At 43.6% G+C, this 26209-nt stretch overlaps 2 protein-coding genes across 9 annotated transcripts in view; one reads left to right on the plus strand and one right to left on the minus strand.

Moving 5' to 3' along the window:
• MDM2 (MDM2 proto-oncogene) overlaps nucleotides 1-25036 on the plus strand; it is a 60640-nt gene extending 35604 nt beyond the window's left edge. The window contains exons 11-14 of one of the 7 annotated variants that reach the window (XR_008444736.1): nucleotides 1132-1256; nucleotides 13641-14071; nucleotides 21764-21984; nucleotides 24686-25036. The gene's annotated coding sequence lies outside the window, so the exon portion shown is untranslated. Of the gene's footprint in view, nucleotides 1-1131; nucleotides 1257-13640; nucleotides 14072-21763; nucleotides 21985-24685 lie in introns of those variants that run through there. The other 6 variants (XR_008444737.1, XR_008444738.1, XR_008444739.1 and 3 more) reach the window with 6 other exon arrangements.
• CPM (carboxypeptidase M) overlaps nucleotides 14073-26209 on the minus strand; it is a 63004-nt gene continuing 50867 nt past the window's right edge. The window contains exons 7-10 of one of the 2 annotated variants that reach the window (XM_054026139.1): nucleotides 23286-23438; nucleotides 19634-19672; nucleotides 17445-17593; nucleotides 14073-14508 (exon numbers count right to left, since the gene is read on the minus strand). In XM_054026139.1, coding sequence (XP_053882114.1) covers nucleotides 14275-14508; nucleotides 17445-17593; nucleotides 19634-19672; nucleotides 23286-23438 — 575 coding nt within the window. In that variant the 3' untranslated portion in view covers nucleotides 14073-14274. The remainder of the gene's footprint in view (nucleotides 14509-17444; nucleotides 17594-19633; nucleotides 19673-23285; nucleotides 23439-26209) is intronic. The other variant, XM_054026146.1, reaches the window with a different exon arrangement.

The following is a 26209-nucleotide window of genomic DNA, read 5'->3' on the forward strand; positions in this document are numbered from 1 at the left end:
TCAGAGGTGTTGAGAAGCATGCCTCCTAGCACTGTGGCTTCCTTAACAGGGGTGAGTAGAAGTACAGTTGAAGACTCCTGAACACAGGGAAAGCACACACTAAAATCTAGAGAGGTCTCCCTTTGAATCCTCCTCTAAGATGAAGACTTCCTCCCCAACTCCCTCTGAGTTGGCTGAATTGTTGCACTCTGGTCACAGATCCCAAAAGAGCCCTGATGCCAAGTTTTGGGCATGGAAGTCTAAGATTATTTTGGTTCCAGGACCAGCTTCTACTGCTTCACCATCGGTACAAGAGCAAGGAGAAACACTGTGGCTTCCACTACCCTCCATACCAAAGAAGATGACGATGTTACAAAGAGCCATTTGCACCAGTGGTACTGACATGCTCACATATATAAGCTATGACTTCCAAGACACTTCTTATGCCAGCTCCGTCAGTACAGGAGACAATTGTCATCCCCTGTGCAGGGAGAGGTATACTACCAGTGAGGATATCATTCTCCTCCCTGATCCATGCACTTCTCATTCTTTTGGAACCTGTTCTTTGTTGGGAGATTTTGATACCATTTGGTACAGGAATACTACTAAGAGTGATTGTTCTCCACTGCTATCCAGCAGTAGGGGTGCTATGACATCGATGGCACTGAGGGTGTTGCCATTAGAACTGGACTCTGTTTTCATCTGAAGCATCTGACACTGAGGAAGGACCATCATTGGTCCCCACCAAGGGAAGTTGCCTGGCTGCAGAATCCAGAAACTCCTGGCCCCTCCATAACCCTATAGGGTGGCATACCATTGGTACCCTATGCTCTTGGGACCCCCTCAAACCACAATGGTGTTAAACTCCGAATAGGTTGGAAGAGAAGCCAGGAAGTAATTTCCCCTCCCTCCTTCCTATATGTACCCTTGATCCGTATCTGATCACTGGTAGCAATCCCCTTCCCTCACTCCCCCCAGACCTTCCCACCAAAGGAAGGAAAAAGCACTAGGCAAGTAATGGGTACTAATATCAATAAGATTTATTAAAATAACTCGATTAGTTAACACACAAATTGGCATAAAGCCAGGACCTCAAAAGTATAAGTGGGTCAACAAGATAAATAGGCAAAACTGTACATCACCATTTCACAGGGATACCAGGAGGGGAACAGGGACGTCACAACAGGATCGGGACCACGGCTGGTACAAGAACGGACAAGGACAGCAACCAGGAACACAGTGGACTGGACAAGGATCAGGAGCACACTTGGGAACAGGTGAGTTGATCTTCCTTGTTGTTATTCCACAGACATTGGGCTGCCTGTGGGACAGACAGCATGCTTCACAGGGTGTGCCGGGCTTTTGTGCTCTGTTACTAGGCAGGTTATTCCCAAGTCACGTGACACAGTTTTCCCGCTCTTACTGAAAAAGGGCAGCAACTGATGAACAAGAAGGCGGTAAACATGGAAGCAAACAACCACTTAAACAAAATGGCAAAACCCCAAAACAAGCTTTACAATAGACCATTCTCACTGGCCATATTGAGGACCATGGGACCTTTATACACATTATCCAGAATTGTACAGTCCTGTAGAAAATTACACTATATCCCTCTTCTTCAAGAGAGCAAGATAAGCTCTCCCAGAGCCCGAGGAAGAGGAGGAATGAGGATTGGATCTATCCTCATCATCTCCTGAGAAGGCAGTTGCCCCAGCATTACTAGGTTGTGCCTAATAATCACAAACCATTCCAGCAGCTATTCAGGAGCATTGCTAAGGTGCTTTAGATCCCTGTGGACAAGGTCCAGGAATCAGCACACAACTCCTGGACAATCTACAGAGTGCAGGCCTAGTAGGGTGGTGCTCCTAGTGTAGTGAACTAAGTTCTCCTAGTACCAGCTAAGATGGTGTGGCACACTCCAGCACCATGTGCACCTACTTCTAAAAGCAGAGAAAGATCTATATTTTCTTAGTTAAGGGAGCAGAGTTTTCTGTTCACTCATCCTGTTCCAAACTCCTTCGTGGTGCAAACTGGGTGGTGAAAAGTGGAGACAACTGCATAGCCGATTTACCCCTTTGGATAATGAAACTAACCACCTGGATCTTCTGGGAAGAAAGGTATTCACATCAACCAGCTTGCAAATTCCAAATAGTCAATTATCAAGCATTACTGGCAAAAGTAGAATTTTGTCAACTATTCTAAGTTTTCAGATTTTTGAGACATGCTTCCATGGGAAAACACACTTCCAGGCTCTTAATGAAGAAGGTAGGCTGGTGGCCAGATCATCTCCAGGCTGCAGTAGACATGGCCAATGCAGCCTCTAGATTGATGGCAACAGGAATCCTGGCTTCACTTTTCAGGGTTCCCCATGGAGGTACAGGTCACTGTTGAAGATTTACCCTTTGAAGGGGCAACTTGTTCAGCCAAAAGACTGAATTATTGCATATGTTAAGACTCAAGGTCAACCTTCTGTGCTCAGGGAATATCCCTGAAGTGTTGCTGACCTCTTCACAATTGACTAACAGATACATTTATATGTAGAAAAATGAAGAAGAAAATAAAGCCTAATATAGTTATTATTTCTAAGTAAAGCTATGTTTTAGTCACGGGTATTTTTAGTAAAAGTCATGGACAGGTCACAGGCAGTTAAGTAAAATTCATGGCCCCAGAGCACCCACTTGGGTGCTCTGGGGCAGGAGGTGGCCCAAGGGTGCCACAGGTGCTCTGGGTGGGTAGGAGGGCGGCCTGAGACGCCCATTGGTCCTGAGAGGGGGCGGTGGCGGTGCGCAACCCAGGACCCCACTAGTGCTGGGGGAGGGGGAAGAGGCGGCTGGCTGGCTCCCTACCCGGCTCCGCATGGCTTCCCAAAGTGACTGGCATGTCCCTGCAGCCCCTAGGTGGGTGCACTTGGGACTGCCACCATTGTAGAACTAGATGTTTGGCTGTGATCAAGTTCTACCCAACCATACTGTTTCAAAGGCCTTCAGTTTCCAAGATGGATTGGTTAGGATGGTGTGGCCAGCCTGCAGTTCCATATTGGTGGACAGAAAAAAATTGGTCAATATATTTACCTCTGTCCAGAAAAGACAGTTTGTAGGACAATCCCTAAGCATATGGTGTAAGTTGAGTACCTGCTGTATTGCAGCGCCAGCATTTGTCAAACCTGGGTACTCTGGACTTGAAAAGTCTATGTGGAATCTAGTGCATTCTCCAAAGAATTTTCTACTGGACCCAGTTTAACACCACTTCCTAGATTTGGGGTTGTATAGTGGAACAAATCTGATTCCACTGAATGTTGGTAAGGGAAACTGATCACTCATCTTCCCATTTCTTTCTAACATTGTCCGTGCTGATAGTTTGGAATACAGATCAGACAATGACTTAAGCAGACAGTGTAACTTTTTCAGGAAGCTCCAAAGTTAAGGATTCTGGGGCTCCAAAGACATCTGAACCAAATTGGTGTTGCAGAGCATGAAATTATTGCCATTCCTTCTTTGGGTCCAGCTGGAATTTCTTCCTAAGATGAGGAAGGAGCATGAAGGAATCATTTTCAATTATGTGATTAATGCTCAAAATGTCCTTTTTAAATTCAGTCAGGCCATAGAGTGGGTGTATATGCAATTAAAATTTTTGAATGACTACAAATTGAAGTCTCTGAATGTAATAAGGGATGATATTTAAACTGAGACACAACCAGATACCAAGCTTTCCAAGATGTCAGAATTGTGACAGATTTCTTCTTTGGAAAATGGTAGAAGTCTGATTTTAGAATTGATTCTAGTGGTGGTGGGGCTACAGTTCTTCTTCGAGTGATTGCTCCTGTGTATTCCACAGTAGGTGTGCATGCTCGCCACATGCACTGGTGCCAGAAGTTTTTCCCTTAGCAGTACCCGTACTGGAGGAGCACCGCGGCGACCCCTGGAGTGGCGCCTGTATATTGCGCTATAAGGGGAGCTATGGGCTCCCCCCACTCTGTTCCTTCTTGCCGCCAGTGAAGGTAGTCGGAACTTTTGTGCTCCAGCTCTGCTGCAGCCCTTCTTCTCGACCTTAGTGGTACCGTTGTGCATTGTTCTTCAGTTGTTAGAGTGCGCTTGGGGCATGCCCCGTGCCCCAGGCTTCAAGTCGTGCGACTCCTGTCGCCGCTCTATGCCCAGGAGCGACCCTTACGCTGACTGTCTTCGCTGCCTGGGTGAGACTCACATAAGCGACCGTTGCAAGATCTGTAGGTTGTTCAAGACAAGAACCAAGAAGGAGAGAGACTTCAGACTTCGAGCTGTCCTGATGGAGTCGGCACTGACTCCGACGCCGGTGTGCTGATCAGACTCGGCACCGGCTGCCACGTCGTCGGTATGTAGCGAGTCCCCTTCAACTAGTCGGTGCCGTTCTCCCTCCAAAAAGCAAAGGAAGGGCTCGGCCCCGTAACGCTGCCGCGATAAGGACAAGGGGGAGGCTGGTCCCGTGCTGGGCAGCCCTCGATTCCCCCCCAGGCTCTAAGGCTCTGACTTGTGTGGAGCGGAGCAGCCCAGTACTGTTGACCCAGGCATCCCCACCGGTACGGATGCCCTCGACGCCGGAGGAGGTGCAGGCTGTGAAGGACATTATGTCCCTGCCTGTCCTGAGCTTGCAATCGGGTACGGGCCCTAGGTCGCGGGGCAAGCCCCCTTTGGGTGTCCACCAGACCTCCCCGAGCAGCCATAGTTCCCACTCCGAAGATCGATCCCCGCACTGCTCAGCGCGCAGCGGGCGCTCTTCGGACAGCTCCAGGCCACCCTTGACGCCCAGACCGGTAGGGCCACCGTGGGAACAGGAGTCATGGGGTCCCTCCACGCCCCCTGCCAGCGAGCGGAGGCACCAGGAACGCTCACCTGCTAGACATGGGTACTGGAGCCACTTTCAACGGGACAGACGTCGCCCCTCCTGTTCCAGCTCCCGCTTGTCAAGGCGCCACGCCGGAGACCCCCCTCGGGGTACCTCAGCGTGATGGCACCGGGCTTCACGTCACCTCTGCACCAAGGTATTGCCAACATTTCAAACTCTCTGTGGCAAACCCCTGCCTCCTTGGCCCCAATCTCGAAAAAGGCCGAAAGGAAATACTTTGTGCTGGCGAAGGACCATGAATACCTATATTCACACCAAACCCAACTCGCTCGTCGTGGAATCGGTAAACCACAGAGAGCGTCCGGGCAGCCCGCGCCCACCCCAAAAAATAAAGATGACAGGAGACTGGACTCCTTTAGTAGAAAATTTCATTCGTCGGCTAGCTTCCAGCTTCGCATAGCCAACCACCAGGCCTTATTGAGCAGGTACGACTTCAACCTGTGGGAGTCCCTGCCAAAATTTGAACCCCTCCTCCCGGACCAGGACAGGAAGGACTTCAAGGCCCTGGTGGAAGAGGGGTTGGCGGCGGCAAAAGCGGCCCTGCAAGCGGCGTCTGACGCGGCGGACACGGCGGCCCACTTGATAGCTTCCGTGATCACCATGCGCAGGGTGTCATGGCATTGCCCCTGCCATCTCCTCCATTACACTATTACCCCTGTAACACATCCAAATACAAACAATGTCATATATTTAATAAAACCAATGACTAAGGCCTTCACACTTTAGTAATTTATTTAAATATTGTTTTAAAAAAATAGTTTTAAGGTTCAAAATATCCCATATGAGCAAACAATTAAATAAATCAATAAAAATAAAAGTATATAATATCACTACCAGTAAATCCCAAAAATCTGTAATTGGAATTAATAAATTCTATAGCAAATGTTCCTAAAATTTGCACTGTGTTAAATAAAAAAGGCCCTTATTGTTATTTGGTCACCCAATTAGTAAACAATTAAACAAATACCCAAAATTTGTTTTGCCACTGAAAATTTTACCTGCATAAAAATTATTCCAGTAACTAATAATGTGACCTGTACCTTATTGCAATACACCCCTTCTTATGCCATTAATATCAATGCCTCCCAAAAATACATAAAGGTATTCAACCAACAAATGTGGTATAGTACTACACCAAAAAAAAATATTAGAATATCAATGAACTGTAATTCACACTACACTAGGGACTGTTAAATTTTCATTGCCCTTATCCAGTTTCCAAATTACCTCTACATACCCAAATTGTTCACAGGGGGCTGCCATTAAATTAGCACAACAAAGGGCTTGGGTTATTTCTTCTAAAAAAAAAAAAAAAAAAAAAAAACAACTTGACAGAATCCCTATAAAATGGGGCCAATAGTGCAGCAGCAGTTTAAAATATTTTTAAAAACCAAAAACATAATAAAAAATTGGAGCAATTAAAAAAGACCATTGGCCTTGTTTCTAAAGCACAACTAACCCAGGTACAGGCTAAAGTTGGTAAGTTACATGTTATTTCCGCCCTTAGTTCTATGACCCAAAAGTTGCTAACAAAAATGGTATTAAATATCACTAAAGCTAAAAAAGCATTGCAGTGGGACCTAGCATGTTCAAAAATTCAAAATTTCCTAAATGACCAGCTAATGGCCATTCAGAATAATCTAAAGCATCAGGCTCGGCCCACTGCCCTTACAGACACATCAGGAGTACCATCTAATCTGTGGCAATAAAAACATACTTAAAGACTTTCTAAATAAAAGTGCAGATGTTCTCAGTGCTCCTTCCAAGCATATGGACCGGTTGGGGGTGTGTGGGCTCCCACATACCGAATCCTGCCGGGTCCATAAAAAAAATGCATGTGAAATTGGGTAATTCACCAAAACATCTAAAAAATTAGACCTGGTATGCCCAATCAATTTTTAGTCAGTGCTCCTAAAATTACATCTAACATTTAAATAGGGTTAAAAAATCAATGAACGTTAAAACCCCCACAGCTTCAATGTATCCGTAAACTAAAGCCAAAAAAAGTTGTTACTCTTCATAACTACATTTGCTTAAAAAACAAAAAACTACCCTAACAGAACACTTACTTTTTTCAAGCTAATAATAGCTATGTGTATGTTAAAGCCACCACACTGCAAAACATACATTTTAATCTCATTACCACTGCAGGCAATCATATTATTTACTGGCCTGCAAATAAAATTTTGCAAATAGTCCTTAGGTTCCAAATACCCTTTAATTAAACTAGTTTAGTACCTAATCAATTTCAAAATTTGCTTTCACTGTTACCAAAGGTTCAAAAAATCTCTAAAGTACAAGGGCAAATTCACCTGCTTCAAATTATATATCAAGTTAAAAAGTATGCCTTTCAAACAGCTTATAAAGTATCCACCTTATGTACCAAGTATAATATATTGTGTTATATAACTAACATTATACAACACCCCATCATATTATCGCTATAAAAATGTTATTGCTTGTGTTGTTAGCTAATATAAAAATGTTATAGTTATTGTAAAAAAGTAATAATAATACCTTTCATTTCCATGCTCATCATGCATTGTCATTACATCCAATCAAAACCCCTAAGGTTAAAGCATCTAAAATAAAATCTAAATTCCAAAACTTAATGCAAATAAAAATTTTAAAAATATTTGTTGTATTGGTAGTACAAAAGGGGGGGTTGTGGAAGCAAAAAAAGAACTGACAGGAAGGGGATGCAATGCATGACAGTTCGTTAGCAAGAGTTAGGCTAACTGTAACCCTAATAATGCGAGATTTGTAGAAGCGAGGAATGTGTGAGGTGAGTGGGAAAGAACTGTGTGAGAAGTTGTTGCGACCTTGTGTAAATAATATGGAATGTAGACTAAGAGTCTACATTAGTGAGCAAAACAAAATATCAGAATGACCTATATATAAACAAAATGCAGCTGTTGCTCATTATTGTCTGTAACAAAAGGTATAAATGCTTGCTGTAATTGTTTACCTGTTGAGAGACCTGTTTAGCTCTCTCCTGCTATGCAATTAATAAAAAAAAAAATAAAGTATCTGATTTGCTGTACCCAAACAAAAAGTGAGAACTCTGTTATTCTCCGACACTTCGGACCAATGGGTCCTCAGTACCATCTCCAAGGGCTACATGTTGCAGTTCACCTCACCCTCGCCAAATCACCCGCCGTCCACCTCCTGTGTCAGGAGATGGACCGGTTGCTCCACTTAGGGGCGGTGGAAAGGGTACCGGTTCAGTTCCAGGGCAAAGGGTTCTACTCCCGATACTTCCTGATCCCGAAGGCGAAAGGGGGTCTCAGGCATATTCAGGACCTGCGCGACCTGAACAGGTTTTTAACCCGTTCCAAGTTCTGCATGTGTCCCTGGCCTCTATTATCCCCTCCCTGGACCCGGGGGACTGGTATGCGGCCCTGGATCTCCAGGACACGTACTTTTCATGTCCATATTTTCGAGGAAACAGACATTTCCTCCGATTCATGGTGGGGATGGACCACTACCAATTCACGGTCCTCCCCTTTGGTCTATCCACGGCTCCCAGGGTTTTCATGAAATGTATGTCTGTGGTGGCGGCCTACCTCAGGCGGGAGGGCGTACAAATCTTCCCTTACCTGGATGACTGGCTCCTCAAGGGGGGAGTCCTGTTTCGAAGTGGAGTCCCACGTAGAGCTGCTTCTCTCGACATGCACCGATCTAGGCCTGGTCATGAACGAGACCAAATTGACATTAGTGCCCGTTCAGCGCATAGAGTTCATTGCGGCCCTGCTGGACTCCTCCAGGGCCACAGCCTCCCTCCCCCTGGACAGGTTCGAGACGCTAAGGGATCTCCTCGTCTCTGTCACGGCCTTCCCAGTGACCACGGCAAGGGCGTGTCTTCGGATTCTGGGACACATGGCGGAGTGCACTTACGTGGTCCGCCATGCAAGGCTCCGTATGAGGCCCCTCCAATTATGGCTGGCCTCCCAGTTCTCCCAAGCTCTGGACAAGGTTCTCATGGTCCCGTCCCCCATACTCGCTTCCCTCCTATGGTGGTCCTGCCCGAGCAATGTGTTGTAAGGGGCTCCCTTCAGGGAGGCCAACCCATCCATAGACCTGATGTCCGATGCTTCAGACCTGGGCGGGGGAGCCCACAGTGGGGGACGTTCAAACCCAGGGAACATGGTCGGCCCCGGACTTGCCCCTTCACATAAATGTCAAGGAGCTCAGGGGCGTTTGGTTGGCGTGCGTGACGTTCCTCACGTACCTCCGCGGCAAGGTGGTCAGAGTCCTCACGGACAACACTGCCGCCATGTACTATATCAACAGGCAAGGCGGGATTCACTCCCTAGCCCTCTGCCGAGAAGCCCTGAACCTATGGGAGTTCTGTATAGCCCATGATATCTCCTTGTGGGCGGCTCACCTCCTGGGCATCCGCAATACGCAAGCGGACTGCCTCAGGAGGGTCCTCTCCTCCCAGTACGAGTGGTCGCTCCACTCGGAGGTCGCTCACCGGCTCTTCCAAGAGTGGGGAGCTCCCCAGATGGACCTGTTTGCAACCCATCAGAACCGGCATTGCCCCCTGGTTCTGTTCCAGGGGAGGGGAAGGCGCGATCTCCGATGTGTTCCTCCTGAGCTGGTCGTGCCAGCTCCTCTATGCGTTCCCCCCTCATAGCCAAGGTCCTTCACAAGGTAAAAGTGGACAATGCGAGAGTCATTCTCATAGCCCCGGCGTGGGCCTGCTAGCACTGGTACAGGCCCCTCCTACGCCTCTTAGCGGCCCCCCCCCCCACTCCGCCCGGACCTCCTGTCCCACGACGGGAGGCGCCTCCTCCATCCCAATCTGGCCGCGCTTCACCTGACAGTGTGACTGCTCCATGGTTGAATGAGGAGGAGAATCGGTGTTCGGAGCAGGTAAGGTGAGTCCTCCTGGAAAGCAGGAAGCCATCCACGCGTCGGACGTACATGGCGAAGTGGTCCAGGTTCACCAGGTGGGCGAGTGAGCAGGGAGTGTCCCGTTCCGCCGCACCTCTCCAGTATATCCTGGACTACCTCTTATCCCTTAGGGCCCAGGGACTGGCACCTGCCTCCGTCAGGGTGCACCTGGTGGCCATATCGGCTTTCCGCCTGCCAGTGCAATGCCACTCGATGACCTCCCGTTTCCTGAAGGGCCTTGACCGTTCGTTCCCGTATGCTAGGCCTCCTGTGCCGCAATGGGACCTCAACCTGGTCTTGTCCCGTCTCACAGGACCCTCCTGTGAACCCCTGGCCACGCGTTCCTGGTCACACCTCTCATGGAAGGTGGCCTTCCTAGTGGCGATCACGTCGGCCCGACGTGTCTCGGAGCTCAGGGCCTTAACCTCGGAACCCCCTAATACGGTTTTCCATAGAGATAAAGTCCAGCTCCGCCCACACCTGACGTTCCTCCCGAAGGTGGTCTCCGCCTTCCATATGGAGCAGAGCATCTTCCTCCCCCCGTGCTCTGTCCCAAGCCCCATTTCTCTAGTGCGGAACGCCGCCTCCACACGCTCGATGCGCATAGGGTGTTGGCTTTTTATCTGGATCGGACTAAGCCGTTCCGGAAATCCTCTCAACTCTTTATTGCTTTGGTCGAGCGGGCTAAGGGGCAACCCATCTTCACTCAGCGACTTTCCCGCTGGATCACCTTGTACATACGCACGTGTTATGATTTGGCAGGGATTCCCCCACCACCGATTGTAAGGGCACACTCTACGAGGGCTCAGGCCTCATCAACTGCCTACGTCACCCATGTTCCCATCCAGGACATTTGTAGGGCGGCCACGTGGGCCTCATTTACTTCGCATTACACGATTGTCTCCCAGTCTAGGGATGACACCGGGTTTGGCAGGGTGGTACTTCGTCCTGAACCATCCTGAACTCCTACCCACCTCCAACAGATATTGCTTGGAATCATCTACTGCGGAATACAAAGGAGCAATTACTCGAAGAAGAAAGGACAGTAACCTGTTCCGTAACTGGCGTTTTTCGAGATGTGTTGCTCCTGTCTATTCCACACCCCTCTGTCAGAGTTGCCCGGCAAGAAGGAACCAAGGATGGGGGGGAGCCCATAGCTCCCCTTATAGTGCGATATACAGGCACCACTCCAGGGGTCACCACGGTACTCCCTCAGTATGGGTACTGCTAAGGGAAAAACTTGCGGCACTGGTGTACGTGGTGAGCACGCACACCTATTGTGGAATAGACAGGAGCAACACATCTCGAAGAACGCCAGTTACAGAACAGGTAACTGTCCTTTCCTTCCTCCATGTACAGCCAAGCTGGAGAGCCTGAGCGTTGAAGGGCCAATAATTATGCCACTTGTCTCAAGATTGAGGCTAATATAGTAAAGCCTAAAGTTGGATAGACCCAAAGCCTCCTGAGTTGATAGGCAGTCTGGGTTTTTCTCAAAGGATATTCTGGGCTTGTTGCCCACACCCCACAAGAAGATCTTACAAATGTTAATTCTGAAGAAAAAAAAATACCAGAAGGGTAATTATAAACTGGCAAGGAGCTAAGCATAAATAGAAGCATTAGGAGGACATTCATCTTTAATATATTAAACTCTACCCCAAAGGGATAGAGGGAGGGCCTGCCATCTATGTAAATCCAAAGCTATTGGTGTGGTAAAAGGATTAAAGTTAATTTTGACTTTCTTTTATATTCCTAGAAAAGCAGACTCTCAAGCCATTGGCTGATTTCTTCCTGTTGCCAGTGAAAAATTTTGTCTAAGAGGGTGACATTATGCACTTTCTGAGTGATACTGACAGCCTCCAACTTGTGCCAATTAATTTTGTGCCCTGGGATTTTCCCAAACAATTCAATGGTTTTGTAATATATTGGGGGTGGCCTGAGGGGGGGTTGGTGATGAATAAAAGTATATCAGCATATTTTTGTCTGTTAGGACCCTATGTGTAATACCTTGGATCCCCTAGCATGCTCTGATTTGTATTGCATGCAGCTCCAAGGCCAAATCAAATGGGGGGGGGGGGGGGGTGGGACAACCCTGTCTATTATTGTGGGACTAGAGCCTGAAAAGAGAGGAAACGTAGTTATTGGTTGCAACCTGGGATTGGAGCACGGAAGTCTAACCTAGGAAATGAAAGAGGGACGAAGTCCATATTTTTATAGGATGGGGAAAAAATACTTCCAATTTGCTCTGTTGAAGGCTTTTCCTCATCCACCAATAGAACAGCCATCAGTTTTAAGGGGTTTGATAGAAGGACAGCACATTAAGATGAGTGTTTTCTGACCCTTGTCTCTCTTTTATAAAACCCACCTGGTGTATTATGCTCATTACTTTTTCTAATCATCCAGCTAGGATTCTAGACAATATTTTAATATCAGAGTTGATTATGGATATTAGTAAATATCTAGCATGTTCATAAGCATCTTTGTCAGGCTTAAAACTGACAGAGATTAGGGCTTCATTCATTGAAGAGGGCAAAGTGCCTCTACCAAAAAGTCTCAGTGTATACTTTGGCCAGTCTGGGAGCCAGAGTGTCTTTGAATTGGGCATAAAATTCATCAGGAAAGCCTTCGAGGCTGGGGCCTTACCCAATTTCTTGTTGCATAGGACAGCCATGCTCTCAGAAGTTTGTAAAGGGGAATCAAGCCAAATGTTTTGTTCTTCTATTAGCTGGGGGAGTCACAGTTTTTTTTGGTGTATTCCTCAAGTAATTAATCATCAGGGGAGTTTTCGTTTAAATATGAGCATTGGTAGAATTTAGAGAATTGTTCATTAATACTTTTTTGATTGGTGAGTATCTGCCTCTGACGAGTGCATTGAGGGGATGTTAGCTTTCAGTGAATTAGTTTCCCAGTTTTGTTGCTGAATTCCTAGTATGTCTGTTTTACTCTAAATAAAGCAAATTCAGCCTGAGCCAAGGTTAATGTATTAATTTCATATCTGAGATTGGTCATCTTGGAGTTTATCAGAAAAGGGAGAATCAGCATAGCTAAGATCTGCCTCCTTGAGCCTTTACATTAAAATCACCAGCTCACCCTGCTTAGCTCTTTTTATGGGAGAAGTAGGATATTATTCTTCCCCTTAAGTATGCCTTGAAATTGTCCAATGAGATTGCTTGGGAAATCAAATGGTTGTCATTGGTCTCAAAAAAAAATTGTGTTTCTTCCTCCACAAAGGTTTTTTTTTGTTTTTTGTTTTAATTGTGTATCTAGTAGTAAAGAGGAGTTTAACCTTCATCTTCCGGTAGCCCCTATATTTCAGGAGATGAGTAGCAACACCACAGGTGCATGATCAAAGATCATAGCAGGTGTTATTTCATTGTTAATGAAATACCAAGCCACCTGATACCAAAAAGCATTCACTCTGTGATTATAGAGAATGCAGGGGAGAGAAAAAGGTGTGCCGCCTCCATCTGGGCAATAATGGTCTGCCTCATGGAGGATTAGGAATGGTGGAGTCTGCTTGATCTGTCCAAAAGCAGTTCTAACATTTTGTTGAAGTCCCTTGATATAATCAGATTTCCTAGGGAGGAGTCAATCTCAAAATAATTGATTGAAAAAGGAGGAATCATCTTTGTTGGGGGCCTAGAGTTAACAAAAGTGTATGTAACATGGGAGATGCCAGCGTTAACAATTAAGAGCCTTCCTTCCATGTCTTTATCAGTTGATAGGATTTATGGGTTCAATTTTTTATTGAACTGAATTAACACCTGCCTAGACTTGGCTGGGTAATTACTAAAAAAGCCTCAGACTCAATGAGGTGGGGTTCCTGGAGCACTGTTAGATCAGCTTTCAACTTTCTTAAGTGAGACTTTTTTTGTTTTGTTTTATAGGGTTACACTGGTCATCATGATTGTGAGATGTCCGTACAGAGAATATCTGAGGGGTTATCCATGCTGAAAATTATTCTAACTAGGCCTTGCAGTCAAAGGCAGTCACTCAAAGATAGTATGCCTTGAGACATACTTCTCCAGACATGGAGGTAGGAGACACTTATATCCCTGGTGGACCATTGTGGTCTTACAACAGAAGTCTATAAGCATACTGAGTCATGTTAAATGAAGAGCTTACAGGGACTTCAGAAGGCAATTAACAAGAAGAGTTACACAGTGTGGGGAATGACCCTGTTTTCAGGTGAAGATCAATGGTCTTGGTCTGGTATATCGGGGGTGCAGACAGACATCTGAGCTACCTTCAACTTGTGAAGACAGACCTGCTGCAAGCTTGATCATGTGAAAGGAGGATGGATTTCAGCATTATTCTGGTATATTTAACCAGTCAAAACATTTATTGATTGCCCAGCCAACATTTTAAAAATATAATAAACTTGGTTAAAAAAAATCCTAAGTATTCAATTATACAATATACACTCTTTTGCAAATACAGCTTTTAGCTCTTAAAAAACACATTTGTGCATTGATGTGCTAGAGATAATGTCTTGAAGTCTCACCTAATTCATCCATGGCTTTATTTGAAAACTGTATACAAAACAGTCATTAAAGCCAAGAAATGCAAAGTAGGTTTTACTGCTGCTGAAATGTTTTCAAAATCCTGATAAAGAGGTTTGGTAGGGCATGAAGCATCTCTTGCTAGGTTGGAGACCTCTGGGAAAACAAAGTCATATTTCAAAGCACTGAAGTTTTCAGGACTCTTTGGTACTAGCAGTGTCTTTAGTATTGATCCAGATCCGGGTGCTGTAGCCTAAGGACAAACAGGAAAATGTTCTTACTAGCTTGTTTAACATGCTAGCTCTAGTCATTTTAGTTTAAAATATTTGTAAAGTAAATTATGTGAGTGTTTCTTTGCATCTAATGCAGAGATTAGATGTAGCGTTCCTCCTGTATAAATTAGTTAGGTAGATTGTGAAAGTAAAGATATAGAATGAACATTAAATGAGAAGGGTGAGAAATATTTTACACAAGTTTAAGTCTATTTGCAATAACATTTTAGCTAACAGAGGAGAAAACATACTAGGTATCTCTTGGCAATTTTTTCACAGAGAACAAAAGGGATTTAGTAAATTTTGCTTTAGCTGGTTTATTGGCTAATGATGAATGAACAATTAACTATTGGATAACTCAAATTAGCAGAGCAAAAGAAATGAAGTCTGCATTGAATAAGCCGAAGTAAGAATATTTTGTTTGATTAAGATGCTAGGGACAAGAGTAAGTGCTGGGTAGAACTCAGAATGTGCTTGTCCATATTGGTTGGAAATATCCACAGGGAATAATAAATATATTACCATGAACTCTGACATCAGTCAGGATTTCTCCTTGCTGCTTGTTGCATGTATTAACATTTAGATGGGAGTCTCTGCCTTGCATAGGCCAAACAACTAGAGTCAACAACTGTCATTCACTTTGCTGGCTGTAGGTTGGGAAGTGTATTTATTTCTTTTTTAAAATGAGATTCTATTCTTCTGAAAAGTGTATAAAAATGGCAGCTTCTTACTCAGTCAATCCCCTCACAAGGTGAAGAGTCATATCTGTTAACTTAAGTGATGTGTTTACTCTTGTAACTCTGTGGAGTCAACACAGCTAAGACTGAGTGAGCAGTGGATTTTATGCTATCTTGTAACTTAATACACATTTCTGTTAATTTACAATTAGTTACATCTATGAAACTCTTTTGAAGAGCTGAGTGATGCAGTCAAAGGCCTAAGTTGGCCTGCAAAACCTGTCAGTTGTGGTGATGCATTAGAAGGAAAAACCCAGCTTCACTTTCAGATCCCCAATATAAGTTTATAGGGCTGGTAGGTAGAATTTTTTTTTTCACTTGTAAACAGACATCTGATGCGAAAATCCACTGAACCAATAAGTAAGACTATGATTTAGTCACGGATGTCATGGAATCTGACTTCTAGCGACCTCCATGACTTCAACCTGTGGTGGTTGGGAGCTGCAGGGTCCCCCGTCTCCTCCGGGGGCAGGCAGCTGCGGGGTACCTCCAGCGCCTCTGCGGCCCCCAGAGCTCCCAGCCGGCACAGGTGGCGGGGGAACCCCCACAGCTCCTGGCTGCCATTGCCAGGGTACCTCGCAGCTCCTGGCCCCCGTGGGCAGCAGGGGACCCCCAGCTGCTGCAAGCAGTTCCTAGCCCCTGCACAGCTGCCCTGCTTCAGGCTGTGTGCAGACCTGCAGATCCCCATTTTGGCAGGTATATTTTTTAGTAAAAGTCACAGACGGGTCACAGGCTTCCATGCATTTTTCTCTTTTGCCCGTGACCCGTCTGAGACTTTTACTAAAAATACCCATGACACAATCTTAGTCTTAGCAATAAGCATAGAACCCCAAAATAGCATTTTTTACAGTCACTTTTCAGAGTAAGGCTGGCCTTGAAGAATTTCAAATTTATGAAACTGATGCGAAGACAAAGTATTAGAAAGAGAACTTTAAGATGTGACTCTTCCATCTTTCTATACAGTGTGCAATATCCCTGGAGGTGGAAGCAGAAATCCTGCAAAGGGACTTCCACAGGTTGGAGGAAAGGTAGCATAGAAGGGAGCCACCACTTTTCCCCTTCCACACCCCTCTGTCTCATTCTACTGAATATTGCCACCCTCTGCCAGTAGATGTAAAGTTACCATCCAGTCTCTAGTTATTTAGGCTATTTCCAGAGCAGCAATTTCCAAGTTTGTTCCCTCATCAACCACAATGACTTTTTTGATTATGGCCACAGAAATCCTGAGACCCCTGCAAAAAAATTGTTACCATTTAGAATGCAATATCTTAACTTATCAGCAGTATTGGGATTCGACTGATTAAGACAAAGCTGCCACTAGTCGAAGGCCTGTCATGTTATCACCTAGATATTAGGCTTTAGAAAATGCTGATAGTTTGTCCAACTTTGCACTCTTTTTAGAAAATAGGATTTTCTGTACTCATTTTTCCTCATTCAAATGGGCAACTATGGCTCTGCATACACAATGAGAAGGTGCCATTTTTTACATAGTCACTTTTCAGAGCAGCACCATGCCTCAACTGGAAACACTGGAAATAGGCAGGCTTGGCTGCATTTTTTATATTTTTGATGGATACTACTGATGTTTATTTTTAAGCATTTTTTTAGATTTGACAAATTGTCAGCATGTCAAAACACAGAAAGTAAATATCCTTAAATCAAACTCTAATAATTTCTTAAGCAACATTTTTCTTACTTTGTCTCTAATTTTGATGATCATTAATGGAAATAGTTTTGGTTGGGGTTGTATGTGTATGATGAAATCAACAGTTATTGACACTTACTCAAAAAAATCTAATCCTGCTCACCCTAAAAATATGCAACTACTATTTAAAAAGGCCTCGGAATGAAAGAGATTTTATTCTGTCATGCCAGTCCTTGCCATTCCCCCTCCCCTTATACTGTGTCCTTTTGTACTTCTCACCTGCTCACTTCTCAATAAGTAATGGGTATTGCTAAATTGATGAATATTGATTTGATGTTGTTACCAAGAGGAGAATGGCTGTTTTCAGAAATTAGAGGAACCCCCTGCCCTGTGTAGACACTGCACATTTATTTTATTAAAACAAAACAAAAATTCAAACCCCAGCCCCTAATTTCATAGGATCCTGTCTCTGGCAATTTCAAGAACTCTCTGAACATAATTTAGAAGCGAAGGTTTAGCAGAGTAGTCATCTTACATTAAGCACATAGCTTCCAGGCAGGAGGAGAAGGTAATATTCTCCATGTCGATTGGTTCTATAAGGACAGATATGTTCCCTTCCTTTGGCTTCCACTATTACATTTGGTATAGGCTGTCCATGCTTGTCAAGAACTTGACCTTTGACACCTATGAGGCAGGGAGAGAGTATGTAAATGTGACTGTTGGTTTCATTTTCTGGTCTGGAAAAGCCAGTTTTTTCATCATTCATTGCAGCATATGCTTGTTTCATTCATTTCCTCCCCAAACTAGACAATAGAGCCAGTCTCCTACATAGTGCTAAAGAAAATAAATAGCAGCAGCACAGAATTCTTAGTTCTTAATCATTTACCTTCCCATCAAGTTAAAATGCAGCAGTATCAGCTTTTCCATCTCATTCTCTAAAGATACAATTTTATAGTTTGCATTGATGTTGCTGCACGTGTTCTCTAAAAAAGAACTTGCTTAAATCTCTTTTATGCCCTTGAATTTATTTACCTAGCTTAAAACAAAACAAAAATTAATTTTCCCTGTTGGTTTGATCAAACATTGCTTCTTGACTAGTGTTTCAAAAAGGCAGAGTAGTATTGTGTATTTACTTATATTTTAGTCTTCCCAAATCTTCTAACACATCAGATTTCCAAGAATGAGCAGTTTACTATAGAGCACCAAATCAGGAAGAAGAAGTGGAGGAGGGTCCTATGGGACTTTACTTGCTCTATAGTAGACCCCTACCATGATGTCATGCCCACTTTTTCCCTTTTTTCTTTACCCAAAGACTTTCAACTGGTCTGACTCTTCCCTCCTTCTGGTCCCCAGAACAGTTATACCAATTTCTAATTACGTATGTAGAGTCCCATTTCAGATAGAGATGCAGTATAAAGTAGGACCATCCGAACTTTTACTCAGCTGAGGGACCATAATAAGAATGGCTGCAGCATTCAATTAGGCAAATTTCAGGCTCTTTCATCTTTAATATGAAAAGCATGGCCAGTGGATAGAACATAAGAATGGCCATACTGGGTCAGACCAAAGGTCCATCTAGCCCAGTATCCTGTCTTCCGACAGGGACCAGTACCAGGTGCCCCAGAGGGAATGAACAGAACAGGTAATCCTCAATCGTCGCTCATTCCCAGCTTCTGGCAAACAGAAGCTAGGGACACCATCCCTGCCAATAGCCATTGATGGACTTATCCTCCATGAATTTATCTTGTTCTTTTTTGAACCCTGTTATAGTCTGGCATCCTCTGGCAAAGAGTTCCACAGGTTGACTGGGTGTTGTGTGAATAAATACTTCCTTTTGTTTGTTTTAAACCTGCTGCCTGTTAATTTCATTTGGTGCCCCTAGTTCTTGTGTTAAATAACACTTCCTTAGTTACTTTCTCCACACCAGTCATGATTTTATAGACCTTTATCATGTCCCCCCTTAGTTATCTCTTTTCCAAGCTGAAAAGTCCCAGTCTTATTAATCTCTCCTCATATGGAAGCCCTTCCATACCCCTAATCATTTTTGTTGCCCTTTTCTGAATCTTTTCCAGTTCCAACTGATATTACAAGTATTATTATTATTATATTATTAGCATCTAAAGGCACATCAACACAGAGGTTTTTTTGGGAATATGTTTTTGCATATAAACTTTGGCAGAATAACAAATCCAAAATAGGCACTTATGCTGAGACTGCTAGTTGCTGCAAGGTATTCTTGCATATAAAATATTACTACACTGTAGAACCCGGCGGGATTCCCCTCATGTCCCACTGATAAATTACATAAGGGAAGAAAACCCATCCTGGCCATCTACCACACTGCTTATGTTTTTCCTTGAAAGCAAAATAACTGTAGGCATCTAACTTTAAAAAAAAAAAAAAAAAAAACTATTCAGAAAGAGAAGATTATTTAGGTCTGTGTTTCTCAACCTTTTTTATATCAGGGAGTGATTTGCTGCCTTCCTAAACCATATTAGGGCGATCTCAGGGACCAGTGCCGGTCCATAGACCGGTCGTTGAGAAACAATGACTTAGACTATGTCTATACTACGAGGTAGGGGAGTAATTCCCAGCAGGCCTGTGTACACATACTCACGCTTGCTTTCATCTGTGTATGTGTACATGAGCAGGGAATCGCACCCCTAGCTCATAGTGTAGATATAGTCTTAGATTGCAAGTTTTTTGTGTTTATACAATGCTTACCACAATGGGGTCTTGGTCCATGACTGGGGCTCCAAGGATCTATGACAAGTTTAAAGAGCAGGGTGAATTTCTGCCTGTGAATCCTAACAGTTCCCTGCCCTCAGGGTTTTTTATAACAAATGTTACAAACACGCTAATTCTATAGTACGCTATAAAATACATATGTATGCTAACTAGAAATGTGCACCTACATTTTCCTTCCAGGATATGTAATCAGGGTCCCTATGAGCAGGCCCCTATTTAAGCACTGTATGCCCATAAGACCTATAGGGGCATTAACCCCCATATGAAAACTTGAAACAAACTGTTGCACAGTGAAATGTGGAAATGTCTCGTGTGTGTGTGCTGTGGGTTGGTCTCTGTTAAATCACTGCTCGCTTCTGAATCTCTTCCATTTAAAAGTTGCTGCCCTCTAGCACTGCCAGCCTTTGCCCACATGGGGGCAGTTGCTACACTTAACTTAAAAAAATCTAATTCCTTCTTCCCCATGCTGCTTTTCTCTGAAGTGAAACCCTACAACTGTCTTTAATTAGTGAACATCCCAATACAAACTGCCATCTCTAATCCCACACAGTCCACTGTAAATTGCTCAGGATTGCCTCACCCTTTGAAGTGTGGCCGTCACTTTTAGGTGCACCACACTGTGCAGAAAACTCATACTAAACCACAGTTCGTAGGTTTAGAAAGAAGTTTAATGAGGGTGAGTTCTGTGACTTCTGTCCTATTCCTGGCTGAGGGAGGGGCTGGGAGGGTTCCATTGTGGTGACATGAGGCAGTACTCCTTGAGTGATGAAGGCTTCTGCTCAGTTAGGGCGACCAGATGTCCCGATATTTGAGGCTTTTTCTTATATAGAAGCCTATTACCTCCTCATCCCCTGTCCCGATTTTTCACGCTTGCTGTCTGGTCACCCTATGTTCAGTCCTTGCTGGGCAAGCAGGGCAAATTTTCCTCTCTCTCTCCTTCATACTAGGGAGCATACGAGGAGCATAGGTGGACAGTTTCCCCAAGGGCTAATATCAGAAGGCTGAAGTCTGTTGCAATGTTGCCAAATCTTGCAATACTTGATGTCTTTCTTAGAGACAGCTTCCAAATTCGTGTTTTGTTTTGTTTTTAAATGAAAAGTAAGATTGCAGCCCACATGGTTATGGAGAAAAGCTTGAAAACGTGACCTCACTATATCCTAATTGCTTAGAAACCAAAAGGCAAATAAAGAGAACCCAAATTATTATTTTTTAAATCTTACTGCACTTAAGCTAATATCTTGGGATTTTTTGGGGGAGAGAGGGGGGAGATGGGGCATGACTAACAAATAAGGATAAGATTGTTATGGAGGTCACGGAAGTCATGGATTCCATGACTCTCAGAGATCTCTGTGACATTTTCTGCTTCAGCCATGGGGTGCAGGGGCCGAAGCTATCAGCCGGTGGGGACCCAGAGCCCTGAGCTGGCTTGGGCAGTGGGGGGACCCGGAGCTCCCAGCCGCTGTGAGTGGCAGGGGACACGGAGCTGCCAGCTTGGCAGTGACTGCTGAACCCCTTTTCCCCCTCACAGCAGGGCTTGGGCATCCTCATCTCCCATCAGCCTCTCCCCTGCCAATTATTTTTAGTAAAAGTCACAGACTGATCTTGGGCTTCTGTGAATTTTTGTTTAGTGCTTGTGACCTGTCTGCGGCTTTTACTAAAAACAACGGTGACAAAATCTTAACCTTACTAATGAGTTTTGAACACCTGAGACTGGCAATATCAGTTGCCAGCTGCTTCCCACTGGCTCCTAGCTCTGACACCTCGATAAAGCCACAGAGGAGTGGGAGAAGCCATTAATTTCCTAAGTAGTTGAGCCATGATCCTTCACCTCTGTGTTCTCCCCCTGTGCCTAGCTACTCTAGATTCTAATCTCCTATGCCCAGTATTGGCTATATGCCCCTCTCCCCCTCAGCTCGTGTCTGCACCAGACATGGACCCCCTGTAGATTTTAGATCCCAGGATCTCTCTAACTCCTTTTCCCTCCTGAACCTGTAGGATGGAGGCAGAGGTTGGGATATTTGTCTGACTCCTCAGAGAACCCTGTTTTGAACGCTGCCCACTGGTGTCAACTTCCCAGAGATGGTTGAACACAAGTCTCTATTTTAGGTGACTTCAGTTCTGTAGCTGCTCTGCATATAGAAGCACCGTAGAGGTCTATGAGAAGATCTGTGCAGATAACAGCTGCAAAAATGGGCCCTCTGTGTGGTCAGTGGCTTATGAAGTTTTAATCGATACTTTGAAACCCGGACGGCTGTCAGGAATGAAGAAGACAGATGAATTCTGCTCTTAACAGCTCCAGGAATCTAAATGAAGCGAACCCACAAAAAGTAAGCCCCACCCTTTTCCCATTTGACACAAATGATATGTTTTGTCAGTCTTTATTTAAAAAAGCTTTTTCATAAATGTCTCTTAGAATGGCTGCGTCTTTTCACAGCTTTCTATTTTAATCAATGCTAGTCGCTGCTCACTGCCACTAATAGGTGTGAAAGCTGGATGTACGTGCTTTGACTGCTATGTGTCACTACTGTGACCGTATCTATCCAACTTGAATAAAGCTAGATACAGCAAAAGCTTTGTTATCCAACATGTTGGGGGAACGGCGGGTGCTGGTTAGTCAAAAATTCCAGTTAACTGAGTTATACTTACCAATAGAAGGAGGGAGTTTGGGTGCGGGGGGGGGGGGGGGGGGGGTTGTGGGGTTGTGCTGCGGGAGGGGGTGTGGGACACGGGCTCTGGGAGGGAGTTTGGGTGTGAGTGGGGCTTGGGGTTGGGGCACGGGAAGGGTTTTTGGGTGTCTGATCCAGGCGGCGCTCACCTCGGACGGCTCCCTGCAAGTGGCGACACGTCCCTGCTGCTCCTAGGCGGAGGCACGACCAGGCGCTGCCTCCACAGCTCCCATTGGCCACGGTTCCCGGCCAATGGGAGCTGCGGAGCCAGCGCTCGGGGTGAGGCAGGGACAGCACACAGATCCCCCATGGCCGTTCCTCTGCCTAGGAGTAGCAGGGACATGTCGCTGCTTCTGGGGAGCTATACAGAGCCAGGCAGGGAGCTTGGCAACCCTACTGAAGATTTGAACTTGGAGATATCAGAAATGCCAGTTTCTAGAGCTTTCTGCTTGGTAAAGTGCCAGATAACACAGCTTTTACTGTAAATGGATCTGTTCACATACACTTAGTTTGGAGATTTCCTCTCTTTTCTCAAACTCCAATCTCGGGTTAAATGGGGTTCACCTACATCATTCAGTTTTTAAAAAAAATGTTTGCATTTTTCTTCAGAACGGTCTATGAACAAATGCATTCAGAATGCTAATATTCCAGATGTCCCAGTTGCTTCTGGGCAGCATTCTCTGTCTCACTATCCTCCCTTAGCCACCATCATGCTCACAACATTGTTTCTAAAATGAGGATGGTGCACACAGCTCCTGCTACATCCATCTTAATTCAGCAAGAATCAAGAAAAAACAGATTTCATATTGAAAGGCAAAGTCCCTTATAGAAGTAGTTCTTTTGATTCTAGCCTGTTGCTGGAGACCTGTTACATGTTCATGTCCATGTTGTTACAGCAGCTGACCCTACAAGCTGTATTGGAAGTTGAGCAGATGAAATTCAAAATACAAAAGCCTACCCACCAAGATGAACTTGTTTAATATATTCAATCAAAGCAGCTTTGTTGTCATTCCAGAAGGCCTGAAGTTGACTTGCTGGTGGATATTTACAGCATGACAATTCCAACGTAATTTCAAAACATTGTCCCCAGATGTAGTTGTAATCCTGCATCCCACCTAAGAAAAAGAAAAAAATTCTTTGATTATTACAGTGAGAGCCTCTGAGTAAGAGCTAGAAATGGACTAGGAGACTTGCAACTTTTCCTAAACTCTAGCCTTCTTGAAGTATTTCCTTAGCGGTAGGCAACCTATGGCATGCGTGCCGGAGGCGGCACATGAGTTGATTTTCAGCCAGATTTCACACTGGCCACCGGTCCTGGGGGGGCTCTGCATTTTAATTAAATTTTTAAATGAAGCTTCTTAAACATTTTAAAAACCTTATTTACTTTACATACAACAATAGTTTAGTTATATATTATAGATTTATAAAAAGAAACCTTCTAAAAACGTTAAAATGTATTACTGGCACGCGAAACCTTAAATTAGAGTGAATAAATGAAGACTCGGCACACCACTTCTGAAAGATTGCCGACCCCTGCTTAGATCATGATGCAAGGGCAATTCAGTTAGACAAATTACCACAAATTGCGAAGTACAATTGTTTTTTAATCCCATAGTCAGTTAGATTTATGATCCCCTGTGGAAAACCTGCTTAATTACTTAAAAAAAAAAACCCAATCCCGAAGTGCGGTGGAATTACTAGAATGAGGCTATAATAATGGTTGAGAAAGCGGACCCTTTGATTCAAAACCTCTCTTCAAGTACTTGTATCTATAAGGGGGGCATAAGTTTGTCATGCTCAGTTGTGCCTCAAAATCCTTTTTGTCATTTGAATTATGAATGTACGAAAAAAGTGATTTTTTTTTAATACAATAAGAAAATTGTTCAGGTGTGGGTTTTTTTGGCATGCTGAGAACCAAAGTGAATTGATTTAAACAGGGAGGACACACTATATCTTACACATATTTATCTAACCAATGATTTAGCTTAAAATACATTTATTCAGTATTTTAGTTTTTACACACGTTAGAAAATGGCAAATGATATTTCTTATTTACTAGATTTATTTTTATTTTTTTGTGTGTGTCAAATTATTTGAATGGAAATTGGAATTAAATTAGAAATTCACAAAAACAGCATTTAAATGTTTTTATTAGTTAAATAAAACTTACTTTAAACGTGCTGGACACAGAAGGAAAATATGTATTTTTATCAAAGCATGTTCTGCATTTAAAACTGATTTATTAAACAAAGGAAGTATTATCTGTAGTTCGTGAATTGAACTGATTGTTTCTAGTCACTATGTCCTTCAAGATTCTAGAACTAGTAGATCTCACTCTCTCACACTGAATTTTTATTCATAGATTGGAAGAGGAAAACAAGCTTCCATATTTTTTCAACTCCTAATTGATTTCTTAACTTCGAATTAACTAGCTAATGAACTGAACTATGTGAATAAACTGAAATGAAGAAAATATTCTCTACAACTTCAGAAGAGGTTACTGCTGTCAAAATCTGGATTAGCACTACAACAATCTCTGGTTCCAGGTGCTAAGACAAATGACTTCCATCAGTTCAGTGGTTTGACTTTCTTTAAAACTTTGTCAGCAAACAGGTTTGAATATATTTTTTATTTAAATGTTTTAAATAGGTTATGTAAGTTTGGACTAAACATAGGTTGTCATAATTTCAAATTTAATTGTGTGTGTTTATTTTTAAAAATAAAAAGATATTTAATTTAAATAAAATTCCATTATATATATTTTAATATAATGATTTTTATCGACCCTGCTGTAGTTCTTTGGTTTTAAAAACCTGGATTTGGCATTTGAACTATGGAGAACTCTGGGAGGAATGTAGTCTTTGCCAAGCTTGGGAGAAGACTGGTTGAGTAGTTGAAAATAGTTTACTAAACACGTGTAGTGTCACTTTTTGTAGTGATTATAGTACATAGAATGTGATTATTCAGGTGTGTATATCTGGTTATTTACACATGGATATAAATAGGGGTGTATTTGTTTCAGTGATTAGACATGAAGATAGATGTTACGTAAATATGAAATTGATTCTCTCCTTTTTAAACAAAAGGAGAGAGATTTTTTATCTCAGCTACACCAGATGAATTCTACTGATAACTAGAGTTACACTTGATTTACACAAGCATAGCAGAGATAAGAATTTGGCACAGAGTTCATCGTATATGTATGTGCATCTATGTTAATGCATAAAAATTAACCCCTTCCCTCTCAGTTTGTGTGTTGTAGGGGTGGGGGTGATGGAGCAAGTGCAAATGAAGGAGATGGGCTTGTCGTGTTATTTGAATGGGGAAAAGCTGGCCTGACAGCAGAAGGGGAGGGGAAACCTTAGTGGCAGCTTGCCAATAGATAGATAGCTGTGCCAGCTGGCTAAGGAGGAGCTCTGAAGAGATGTGACAGATTGACAATGTTCTGGACAAACTTTGTGAAATTAAGATAAAACTTTACTGCATTAAGTATAATACCTTTGGGGCCACTGTATTAAAAATGCACGTTTATGTACTATTGTGGAATTGTATGGAACTTTGTTAGCCAGAAGACAGGATTAATGCAATCTGCATTTAATTGCAATTAATGCAATATGAAGAACTTCAAAGGACCTTTTGGAACAATGCATGTAAAGTGCATTTCCTAGGAAATACCTGGGAGTAAGGGGAATGCAAATGACCCATTGGACTCCATCCCTTTGAACTTATGCCCTGGACAGAGAAACCAAGTGTCTGCTAATTACCTGTTCCTGGAAACTCCAGATCAAAGATCCCTGAACTGTATAAGAGGTAGACTAAGCTTGTCATGAGTGTGCTTGTTCTGAGCTGAAGCTGTGATGAACTTGAAACTGCCAGGAAATCCCTT

Source organism: Malaclemys terrapin, chromosome 1, assembly GCF_027887155.1.
Source record: "Malaclemys terrapin pileata isolate rMalTer1 chromosome 1, rMalTer1.hap1, whole genome shotgun sequence".
NCBI classification, from domain to species: Eukaryota; Metazoa; Chordata; order Testudines; family Emydidae; genus Malaclemys; species Malaclemys terrapin.